The sequence below is a fragment of the Chiloscyllium plagiosum genome, chromosome 1 (assembly GCF_004010195.1).
Source record: "Chiloscyllium plagiosum isolate BGI_BamShark_2017 chromosome 1, ASM401019v2, whole genome shotgun sequence".
Lineage (NCBI taxonomy): Eukaryota > Metazoa > Chordata > Chondrichthyes > Orectolobiformes > Hemiscylliidae > Chiloscyllium > Chiloscyllium plagiosum.
The window spans coordinates 69,423,352-69,435,887 of NC_057710.1; the positions used below are offsets into that span (position 1 = coordinate 69,423,352).

Sequence of the window (12,536 nt, forward strand, 5' to 3'; positions counted from 1 at the left end):
AAGCCACTGTTTTGAACTAGCATGCCACCAAAGTGCCAACAAATACATAGTGTTTCAAGTTCTGTGTAATATTTTATCTATGTAACTAATAGTTTGAAATGTATCTTGTTTGTGACAACATTGGACTGTATTTGTCTGCTCACTTAGCCATCTAAATCCCCTTGAAACCTTGATGAATCAAGCTGATAACACACATTCCCATCTAGTTTTGTGTCATCCAAAAAACTTGGGAATATTTCATCTGGCATCCTCATGTATATCAATGATCATGAGTTTGACTTCTAAGTTTTCCTGGAATGTTAAAAGAACTTTGGTCTTTAATGACTAAAACAAAACTAAGATGCTGATCAAAACTGAAAGAACAGATGCTGGAAACCAGAAACAGTGCTGATCCTTGTGACATCCACTAGTCATAACCAGCCAACTGGAGATCTACTCATTTATTCCAAAGCTCAGCTTTCTTTCTGTTAATCAACCCACAATGCAAGGTAACATATTACCCTCTTTCATATGTACTTGAATTTTGTGTGCAACTTATCAAAAGCTTCCTGACCATCCAAATATAAACAGTCTGGTTCTGCTTGTCTATCATCATGCCTTTTAAATACTTTTTCCAAATCCATCACAGCCAACTTGCTTCCAATACTTCTATGGTTCAAGAGTCTAGTTTTAGATTGAATTACATTGTTTTCAAACATAATGGAATAATCCAGCATATTTTGGGTACTCTTTTCTAAACATTATTTTACAAGAGTAATTTGACCCTTTTTATTGTATAAAGCTAGATCTAAAATAGCCTATTCCTTTTTTGGATCCTTAAAATCCTGCTGAAGAAACCATCTTGTACAAATTCCAGAAATCCATCCCCCATCAAATTGGTGCTCATTAGATTTGCTCATTCTATATGTAGATTTAAGTAGTCCATGCTAATTGCAGCACCTCTAACTCAATGATTTATACTGTGTGCTACATTACCACGACTGTTTGGAGTTAAAAAAAATGAAATCATCTTTTGATTTAAGATGCTCTCTCACCAATATACAGATCACATCCTAAATTAAAAATACCACCCTAGTTCCTTTCTCTTTTTGTCTGCCCTTCTTAAATATTGAATATCCTTGAATATTCATAGCCTTGGTGATTTTTCAGCCATGTTTCCATAATGGCAACTAGATTATGCTGTTGTCTTCTATTTATGCTATCAATTCACCCACCTTGCCATGAATGCCTCATGAATGTTATTCTGCTTTTGCTCGATTTGATGTTGGTATTTGTTATTGGTGTGTTCCATTTTTACTTCCTACTTTTCTTCTTCCCATTGCCAGTTTTGATTGCCTCATTTGTGAGAAGGGTCATTCAACCCGAAACGTTAACTCTGATTTCTCTTCAGACCTGCTGGCCTTTTCCAGAAATTTCTATTTTTGTCTTTGATTGTCTCATTTCTGTCTTGCCTCTCAGGATCCCAACACCCTGACAGGCCAACTTAAACCATGCCAACAACATGAGCAAATCTTTCAGGGACAGTCATGTAGTGATAATGTTATTGGACTAGTAATCCAGAGGCCAGGCTAATGCTTTGGAGGAATATAAATTCTAATCCCATCATGACATCTAGTGGAATTTAAATTCTATTCATTAATAAAAATCTGGAATATAAACCTCATTTTAGTAATGGTGACCATAAAATTATCACGGACCGTCATAAAAATCCATCTGGCTCCGATTCTTCACAGAAGAAAACCTTTCATTCTTAGTCAGCTAACCCACATTTGACTCTCGATCCACAGTGGCTGATGCATGACAGCACCCTGAAATTGCCTAGCAAGCTACTCAGTTCAAGGGCAATTGGGGATGGTCTCCCCAAACACAGGTTAACAATTTAGTTCTTGATCCATCTTTTTTTTTACAGAAAAGTTATGATTGATGTGACATTTTGCATTCATTGCTGTTTGAATTAAATGCAATTATTTATACATACCAATTACATTTCTTAGGTAAAAGAAGAAACAGCTAGTAACACTTCATTTGTGCTTAAGAACCTCAAACCCTTCACCAACTATACAGTGGCTGTGCGATGCATTGGTAAAGACCAAATTTACTGGAGTCGATGGAGCTCAATGAAAAGTGGAGTAACCCCTGAAGATAGTATGTATTAAAATTTTGCAATATTAATAGAACTTCTGGACTAATAGCTGAATATTTTGGGATGTTTCTCGTCAGGAGGCCAGTGAGCTTTTTCGTTGTATGTTACCACGTGTACCTCATTAACTACAGACCCTGCTGCAACTTTTTTCAACTTGGATTTTTCCACATGCCATTCTCAGAACACCTCACCATTCACTGAGTACATGCTCAAAGACCAGCATCACTTGCACCCATACATCTTTAGAAGGTCACTGTATACCCAGCAATTTGGTGTTGGCCCTCACTGGTAAAGTAACGGTACATTATCCACAAAGCCATGCTGCTCACAGCACATAGCCAACATAGCTGAACTCTCCCACATACAATCCCACTCTCTCACCATAATCACTGTTTATCCACCAGGCCTCATAGTTTACCTGTCCTCAGCTACATCCTGTTTTAAAAACTCCCTCTAAGTCATAGCTATTCTGACTCCAGTACCAAATGTGCAGCCACATCTTGTCCTTGTGCAGTAGAAGATCATTATATGCAAGCAAGCCATTGGACAATTCCAAACATGAGCTTTAATTGACAGTAGCAAAAATCAAACAAACCAAAATAATCGAGGTTGCATTTTGCCCTGTCGGTGCAATCCAACTGTTGGCAGGATGACCAGTGTGAGTTATACAGTCCATGATGGTCTGCTGCGCCCAGCTCTCACCCACTGGCACTGGATGTCAATCAGGTTGTGTCTAGCTTATGGAGTCTAGTTCAACTCTATCGTGTCCTTATCTCATCATTGCTGCTTTCCCCCGACGCCTCGGAATCTATCATGTCCTCTCATGGCCTCCTCCAATACTGCGGAGCACAGCATTCCAGGATGATGCAGCACACTCTGTATGGGTCATACTGCAGGGGCATCCCAAACCATTCCAAGCAGAAAAACCCCATCTTCAGCAGTTGCTTATTCACTGATGGTTCTGGTTGAGGAATGGGCAATATTGTATCTGTGCTCCACATCAGTCAGGGGCTTGTGCAATGTTGTCCTGAGCCATATTGCAATTGGTAGCCCGGTGTCCCAGTAGCCAGCCTTGTAAGGCACCAAGTATATGGGAGTCCTCCAGAATAAAGGAGTGGTGGCAGCTGCCAGGGTAGTAGGCACTCATCTCCAGGAAGTGTAATGGATTGTAAGCCCTCCCTGCTGATGAATTCCACGGTATTGTGACACTGCTCTCTCAGTGCCAAGTGGGTGGGATTGATGGTCCCTGCCTCTGGAGGAATCAGCTATGTTTGTACTGCCCAGGGTCCAGTCTAACCTTGTCATGGGAAAATAACAGGAAAATGAGCCAGTGTGATATTGCATCTATGGCATCGGTCACTGTCTTGATTCATTTATGAGTACAACACAGAGATCCCACTCAGGTCACCCATCACTCACTTAGGTTCTCTCATGTATAGCTTGTTTGACATGTTAATAAGATAGGAAACTAGATTAGTGAGGTGAGTTGTGGCATTAACTGGCAATTTGCCGCTGTCTAGTGCTAATTTCAACTTGCTGCTTGGTAAATCATGCATGATGCAAAGAGGTGTGCGTGAAGTAGCGATGAGCCTCTGCAAACTCCTTACACAATTCTACCACTCAATCCAGCCTAGCCCACATTGCTGTTCTCAGACTGTACCGTATATTGCCAAACAAAGCACAGAACAGGTTGGTGTTGGTTGTCAATGGACTCAACATTGATAAATCAAGCTTTTCACTGCTGTAAGGATATTTTTCCATCTGACATTATTACTCTCTGACCCTTTGCACTAACCTTGATGTACAAACCTTTGAACAGCAACAAAGATATTTCTGTCTCTTCTATGTCTGTCTCTCTGAACCTTTCCACAATTGTCTTTCTTCTCTGAACCCAATGTATTTCACATTATGCTTACTGAAAGCAGTTCAGTTTTAGTTTTATATTTGAGATTGCAGCAACATAAGAATCCTTGTTAACACAGCACTCCTGCAGAAATGAGAAAGCATCAATAATGAAGAGAATATGACAAAACATATAGGAGCAGAGTTAGGCCATTCAATCCATCTGGTCTGATCCACCATTCGATCATGGCTGATTATATTTCTCAAGCTCATTCTTCTGCCTTTTCCTTTAACCTTTGATCTCCTTACTAATCAAGAACCTACCTATGAGCATGAACATCTGAAGACTGACTTATTTCATTAAAGTAAGACATGGAATAAGTGGATTGATCAGGATGAAGTTTAATAGAGTTCTGTGTTTATTTTATACTTCCTCTTGTTGTTTGCAGATCCATTAACAGGACCCTCTATTTGGAGAAAAATTAAAAATCTTGATTCTGAGGGAAAGAGAGAAGTGCATGTTCAGTGGAAGGTAGCTTTACAATGTTATGTGATTGTCAAGAGATAAATTTGGACCAACAAATTATATTAACCTTGGGAGAATTGCATTAACTTTGCTTTAAATTTGCAGCCCTCTTTGTTTATCTATCACAGTCTCGTTGTTTGCTTCCTGGTATTCTTTCTGTGGTGGGTTTTCTTTCTGTAAAGATTCCATCCCTCTTCCTTTGCTTCATCTCTGTCACATCTGTCCTGACACTGTCACATTGTGCATAAAAGCTTCTAAAATGTCTTCCTATCAGCTAAGGATTCCACCCTACAATGGTTTGAGGTTAATTCCATCCAATTTTTAGTTCTTCAGATTTCAGTCTCCAGTCCCCGTCCCCCCGTCCCCCCCCCCAGCTCCTTCTGACCCAAAAGAAGTGCGATAATAAACTCTTTGGTAAATAGTGGATGTTGTCAGATCACTTTTTCCTAATATTTTAACCCTAACAAGCTTCTCCCAGTTTTACCCTGATATCTTGCCAACGATTGATTATGGTGCTCTCTAATATTCTCAATTCTAGTTCTGAGGAAGGGTCACTGGACCCAAAACGTTAACTCTGACATCTCTCCACAGATACTGCCAGACCTGCTGAACTTTTCCAGCAACTTCTGTTTTTGTTTCAATTCCAGGAAATTCAGCTTTACTTTGTGAAGAGTCACTGGACTCAAATGTTACCTCTGATTCTGCCAGACCTGCTGAATTTCTCCACAAAGTCCTGTTTTTGTTTGTTTCAGATTGCTACGTCCTGCAGTTCTTTATTTTGTTTTACTTTGTTTAGTTTCTTCTTTAAGTTAACCCTTGAAGTCCAGGTATCATTTTGGTAAATCTCATTGAACCCCATCTTAGACCAGTGTAGGCATTTTCTAATGAACCTTCTCACAGATGTTATTGCATGTCTCTGAAGCAGGTGGAACTTGAACCTGGGCCTTCTGGCTCAGACGTAGAGGTACAACCACTGTGTGACAAGATCCCTATTCAAGACCAGTATGTCCTTTCAAGGATGTGGTGTCCAAAACAGTTTTCAGTACTCTAGGTGAGGTCTAACCAGCTCCTTGTACAGTTGAAGTAACATTTCTACTCCTTTATATTCAAATCCCTTCTCTTAGCCTCTTTGTTTACTTCCTGCATCTGTTCATTATATTTTAATACCTAGCCCAGCAAATATACTAGTGTCTCCCCTGTTTCTACCCAATCACCATTTAAAAAGTATCCTTTCTATTCCTTTATGGCTCCCAAAGTGGATTGACCCATTCTCTTAATCCATCGCTTTTCCATATATACTGCACACAATACTTATTTTTGTATCATCAACAAATGTGGATATATGACTTTCTATGCCATCATCTAAGTTGTTAATTAATACTGTGAATTGTCAAAGTGAAATGCATATTATTTTAATGTGATTTTCTACCAACTGAGTTACAGTCTTGGCCGCAGAAATGCCATTATGGACAGCTGAAGATGAAATAATTGTGGTTTGATTATGCAAGGTTATTTAGCAATTTTTACTTTCAGTAGGTATCTATTTTAAATTGATCTTCCAGTTAGTATTGTTTGTATCTATGCAAATTCTAGAAGTCAGAATTTATAGTTTTCCCACTATCTTTAATTTTCCAAATTGCGCAAGCATAAGGATATACAAGAAGTGAGAAATGACTCAGAGTTTGTGGGAAAATGGTATTATTTTCAGTTATGTACTACTTGTCAAATTATTAGTATCCACTCTGATCTTGAATATGCACTGATACAAATCTATAAGCCTTACCATGAAAAATAATGGGAAGTGAAATTATTTTCAAAATGACTTGTTATTTTTGATGCAGGCATTAAACAGGTCCAAAGCCAATGGAATCATCTTAGGATACAGAGTCTGGTATGAGAAAAGAAGGGATCGAACAATCATACAACAGTTTAATACAACATCCTTGAACTCGTCTTTCCTCCTGGCCCGTGATGCATACATGATAACTGTAATTGCTTATAACTCAGCTGGTGATTCTCCTGAAGCCACTTTGAAAGTTCCAGCAGTAAACCAAATGGGTATGTTTTACTGTCCTTACTATATAACAATTACTTAACTAAAACCTTTTCAAAGGACCACAGAAGGAATTATTAATATTAATACCTGAAATGTTATGAAAAGCCTTTTTGCTGTGCTTAACTCCAAAGTACTTCTTCCCAATCACCACTTTATAGTCTCCACTAGTCTCTCATCTCAAAATTTTAGATTAAAAAGCTAGACAATTATGCATTCTCCAAAGGATGAGTTGATGTTTTGCAAATGTCAGTCAGATTATGAGCTGATGCACAAACTCAAAGTATCATCTGCTGCCCCTCACTCCAAGTTACTTCATCCCTTTCCCATGTATCTGCTAGAATGAGGCAAAGTCCTGAGTACAGATTCTGGGCCAAATGGGATTTGAACTGAGGCCAATGATATCTCCAGTAAAATGCTAGAATAGACCCCTTCTGCATTGTCAATTATATGGTGTACTCCAACTAATGTTACACATCTCCTAGTGACCAGTTTCAGAGTCATTGGCTGACCTGAATGTACCGTACTGGATAGCAGCTTGCCTCACGCAGTTTTTTGTCAGTAGAAATCAACAAGTAAAATGGTGATATTATTATTCCTGTTTCCTAACAATATAAGACATATTCTTATTAGTTTATTAGGCTTCATGCCGCAATGTGCATTAATGTCTCTGCACCTTTTTATTAAAAGATGATCTTCCAGCTGTTCAAGACATTACAACAACATCACAGAATAACCAACTGCTCATACACTGGAACACTTCAAGGCCACCTGATGATGGATATGTCATTGAATGGTGTTTGATATTGAATGCAAGTCCATGTGCAGGGCCATTACATTGGCAACATGAGCCCAACACTTCCAAAATGGCCTACTTACAGGGTAAGCATTTAGAATAACATCAAAAGAGACTTTCTTTTTTATTCATTCATGGGATGTGGATGTCATTGACCAGGCCAGTATTTATAGCCCATCTGTTATTGAGAGTCAACCACATTGCTGTGCATTTGGATTCATACATGGACCAGACTAGGTAAGGGTGGCATATTTTCTCCACTAAACAACATTAGTAAACTGACAATTTTTCCTGACAATTGGCAAGGGTTTTATGGTCATCTTTCGACTTGTAATCTCTGATTTTAAAAAGTTGAGTTCAAATTTGCCATGACAGGAATTGAACTCAGTCCCCAGAGCATTAGCTGGGTCTCTGGATTAATAGTCAAGAATGTGGTGGTGGAAAAGCACAGCAGGTCAGGCAGCATCCGAGGAGTAGGAGAGTCGACGTTTTGGGCAAGTGCCCTTGATGAAGGGCTTTTGCCTGAAATGTCGACTCTCCTGTTCCTTGGATGCTGCCTGACCTGCTGTGCTATTCCAGCAACACACTCTCGACTCTAATCTCCAGCATCTGCATTCCTTGCTTTCGCTGTCTGGATTAATAGCCCAGTGTTAATGTCACTAGGCTACCACCTTCCCTGTCTGGGTATTAGTCTACAATGAAATGATCACTGAGGGATTAAAGGAGAGGGACAGCTATTCCTTTCACCCCATTTCCATTTTTATTTCCTGAGGATGTTGACTTCTACTGGGATTGGGCTCCATGGATCATTTGAAATTATACCTTCTTCTGGGTGAGCTGAAATGACCAGTGAGATTCATCAGTAATATTCTCACCCAATAACCACATAACAATCTTTGAGGGTTCTCCAGACTGGCAAGCAGAGCTACTCATCTCAATTTCATCTCATTCTACTCACACCACTTCCATTGTGATGGCCATCAAATATAGAACATAGAACAGTATAGCACAGAACAGGCCTTTCAGCCCTCAATGGTGTGCCAGGGGGATTGCACTCCTCTGTGACCTGACCACCAACTGTACTCCCATTTCCAAGTATGTATGTGCTGCCACCCTAACTTTCTATTGCTTATCAATGTCTTTGCAAATGTTGAATTTAATGTTGAACGTTAGAGAACTCTGGAAAGCTTACCAATAATGTTATTCTAAATAAAGCCACTGGAGTTGTAATAGATATTATACCATCAAGCCAGGGGTCAACTCTGGTTCAATAGAGAGTGCAAGACAGCATGGTAGGTTCAGCATAGAGATCAGAGTGTGCTGGAAAAGCACAGCAGGTCAGGCAGCATCCGAGGAGCAGGAAAATCGACGTTTCGGGCAAAAGCCCTTCATCAGGAATCCATCAGGCATACCTAAGAATGAGCTGTCAAACTGGTGAAGCTACCAAACAGGACTATTTGCATGTCAAACAGCATAAGCAACAAGTGATAGAGCTAAGAGACTTCCACACTAACGGATCAGTTCTAAGCTCTGCAGACCTGCCATATCCAGTTATGAATGGTAGCAGACAGTTAAATAATGCACTGGAGGAGGAGGCTCCACAAATATCCCCATCCTCGATGATGGAGGAGCCCAATACGTCAGTGCCAGAGATAAGGCAGAAGCATTTGCAACAATCTTCAACCAGAAATGCAGAGTAAAAGATGATCCATTCCAGCCTCTTCCAGTGGTCTCCAGCATTACAGATACCAGTCTTCAGCCGCAAAAATGTAAATTTCTGGAGAAACTCAGCAGTGCTGGCAGCATCTGTGGAGAGAAATCAGAGTTAACCTTTCGGGTTGAGTTACGCCCTTCCTCAGGGTAATGTACTAGACTCAGTTTTCAGCAAATTCAATTCACTCCACTTGATATCAAAGGAGTGGAGGTCCAGGATACTGCAAAGGTTACAGGTCTTGATAACATTCTGGCAATGATATTGAAGACTTGTTCTCCCCAGCCAAGCTGGTCCACTACAGTTACAACACTGGCATCTGCCCGACAATGTGGAAAATTGCTGAGTTATGGTCTGTACAAGAACAGGAGGACAAATCCAACTCTGCCTATTACCGCCCCATCATTCTACTTTCAATTATCAGTAAAGTGATAGAAGGTGTCATTAACAGGGCTATCAAGCAGCACCTACTCAGGAATAACCTTCTCAGTGACACCTAGTTTGGGTTCTGCAGGCCCTGACCTCATTACAGCCTTAGTTCAAACATGGACAAAAGAGCTCAATTCCAGAGGTGAGAGTGACAGTCCTTGACATCAAGGCCAAATTTGACTGAGTGTGACATCAACAAGCCTTGGCAAAATCGGGGCAAACTCTTTGCTGGTTGGAATCATACCTGACACTTAGGAAGATGGTTGTGGTTTTTGACTGAGCAGTCAACTCAGCTCAAGGAGTTACTCAGGATAGGGTCCTAGGCCCAACCATCTTCAGCTGCTCCATCAATGACCTTCCCTCCATCATAAAGTCAGAGGTGGGGATGTTCACCAGTGATTGCACAGTGTTCAGGACCTTTTGTGACTCCTTAGATACTGAAGGAGTCCATGCTCAAATGCAACAAGATCTGGATGATATCCAGGCTTGGACTGAAAAATGCTAGGCAATGACAATCACCAATAAGAGGCAATTTAATCAGTGCCCCTTGATATTCAATGGTGTTGCCATCACTGAAACCCCCTATCAACATCTAGAGGTCACAATTGAGCAGAAACTCAACTGGACTCACCATATGCACACAGTGGCTACAAGAGCAGGGCAGAGGCAAGGCATACTGCAGTGAGTAACTCACCTCCTGACTCACCAAAGCCTATTCACCATCATAAGTATGATGGCATGCTCCCCAACTACCTGGATGGATGCAGCTCCAACAGCACTCAGGAAGCTTGACACCATCCAAGACAAAATGGCCACTTGATTGGCATAATATGCACAAATATCCACTCCCCCCAGCACTGACATTGTCACAAACCTGGTCCCTTTTTTTCTAAAAGCTGTTCCTTTTCTCACGGATACTGTGTCCTTGGTTTTTTTTCAGAGGGATCGTAAACAGCTTCCAGTTCTGATTAGACTGGTTTGGTACAGAGATTGACAGGTATTGAGAGGCCGTTTTGTTTATATGTAAACCGATGAGACTTCAGGCCAAAGTAGTCATGTTTTAGAAGTGACCTGTATAATGAAAGGGGAGTGGTCAGCTCTCTAGCTGAGCAGTTCAGTCCAGAACTAGTTGGAAGTTCAGCAGTGGAGTGTGTGAACTGGCGACAAGAGCTCTCTCTCCTTCTGCCCTTCTAACTTCAACCTGTAGGCATTTGTTCCATTTTTACTGTTTTTTAAGGGGGTTTGCTTATTGAGACTGTGGTGCATATTTGGAACAGCATAATTAAATCAGAGTTCTGTAGGGGTCTTTCTTCTGTTCTTTGTGTTTCATTGTATAATTTTGTGAATAAATTTTTGTCTGTTTTAAAACCTGGTAGTTAATCTAGCTAACTTACTCTGGGTAATTTTCGCTGTACACTTACTGAAACAAATTGCGAAGTTATGGTCTGGGCTGCCTGCTTAAGAATGTTTTGAGTGATCTGGCCGAGTCCATAACCCACTCAATAGCAACCATGTATACTACCTACAAGATTCACTGCAGAAATTCACTAAGTTCACCTTTCAAACCCATGACCATTTCTTTCTAAAATGAAAAGGACAGTAGATACTCAAGAACACCACCACCTGAAAGTTTCCGTCCAAGCCACTCACCACCTTGACTTGAAAATATATCACCACTTTTTCATTGTCGCTGGGTCAAAATCCTGGAATTCATTCCCTAAGGACATTGTGTGTATAACTGCAGCAAAGGGACAGCAGTGGTTCAAGAAGGCAGCTCACCCCCACTTTCTCAAGGGCAACGCGGAGCGGGCAATAATTACCAGTGACGCCCACATCCCACGAATGAAATAAAAAAAGTCTCCCTTTGATTTTAATTATTATTTTCATAATCACCTTAAGGAGCTGTTTACGCATTTTTTCTCTCAACAGAGAGTTCCCAGCATTGAATTAAATATGTGCCCGAGCTCACCCACTAAGTATGAACAAAGCTAACCCTGCAGAATCAGCTATGTGTAGCCCACTGGCTGAGTTGGTACTAATAACTTGCTGCTAACTGATCAGAAAAAGCAAAGAACTGTGAATGCTGAAATCAGAAAGGCAACAGAAATTGCTGAAAAACTCAGCAGGTTTGGCAGCATTTGTGAAGAAAAGCAGAGTTAACATTTCAGGTCTTTTTTTCCTCTCTCTCTCTCTCTCTCTCTCCCTCTTATGGTCTCCATTAATAGTTATTCATTGTCCCAGGCTGATCTGTACCCATTCCTTTTTTTCTTTCTCTGAGCTCCATCTCCAGCTATTGTTTTTTTTCTTTGCCTCTTCCTCCTAGCTACTATCAGTTCTGAAGAAGGGTTAATAGTTCCAAAACATTAACTGTGCTGCCAGACAAGTTAGGTTTTTCCAACAATTTCAGTTTTTGTTGCTGCTAACTGATGCATAATTGGAAAATCTGTGCTTATGTCTAATTTAGCGGACATCCTCGAAGCACATTTTTATGAGCTTGAACAACTACACCCATTCTTAATGCACATTTAAATAAAATATGAATGTAAAATAATAAAAGTGCTTAAGAAATGTTAGTCTATTTGCAATCGTCTTCCAAACTTGTGGACTTTAAGAGAGTAGAAATTACAGATTACTTTTTGTAGCAGTTTGTTTATTATCAAATCTGAGACCATAGTATTCCCACTTATATACTTTAATGAACATTCTACAATATTTTTAATTGATTAATATAAAACAATGATGATAGTCTACCCAATGTATCTTCTCATCTACATCAGTTTGTTGTAAAACAGGCAGCTACAGCTAGAATTAACTTCTCCTCAGTTGCACGGAGTATAATGATACAAACAATTCAGCAGGGCTGAGATGTCTGTGAAGACTCATAATGAGTCTGCTGATTAATGTCGTTTTGTTTGGAATAGCGACTATCACGAATGTGTGGTTCTAGATTAGTGAGAAGGATCAAGCATTGCATTGCATACACTACTGTAAAGAATGTGACTAGTTAAAGTTTGAGCATGACATCTACATTTTGTT

General features: G+C 40.1%; 1 protein-coding gene across 4 annotated transcripts in view; it reads left to right on the plus strand.

Annotated features, from left to right (window-relative positions):
* The window catches only part of LOC122549289 (interleukin-6 receptor subunit beta-like), an 80,224-nt gene that overhangs the window by 56,362 nt on the left and 11,326 nt on the right, over positions 1-12,536 (plus strand). For all 4 annotated transcript variants that reach the window (XM_043688838.1, XM_043688829.1, XM_043688856.1 and 1 more), the window contains exons 8-11: positions 1,995-2,145; positions 4,435-4,517; positions 6,353-6,569; positions 7,255-7,446. In XM_043688838.1, the coding sequence (XP_043544773.1) occupies positions 1,995-2,145; positions 4,435-4,517; positions 6,353-6,569; positions 7,255-7,446 (643 nt within the window). The remainder of the gene's footprint in view (positions 1-1,994; positions 2,146-4,434; positions 4,518-6,352; positions 6,570-7,254; positions 7,447-12,536) is intronic.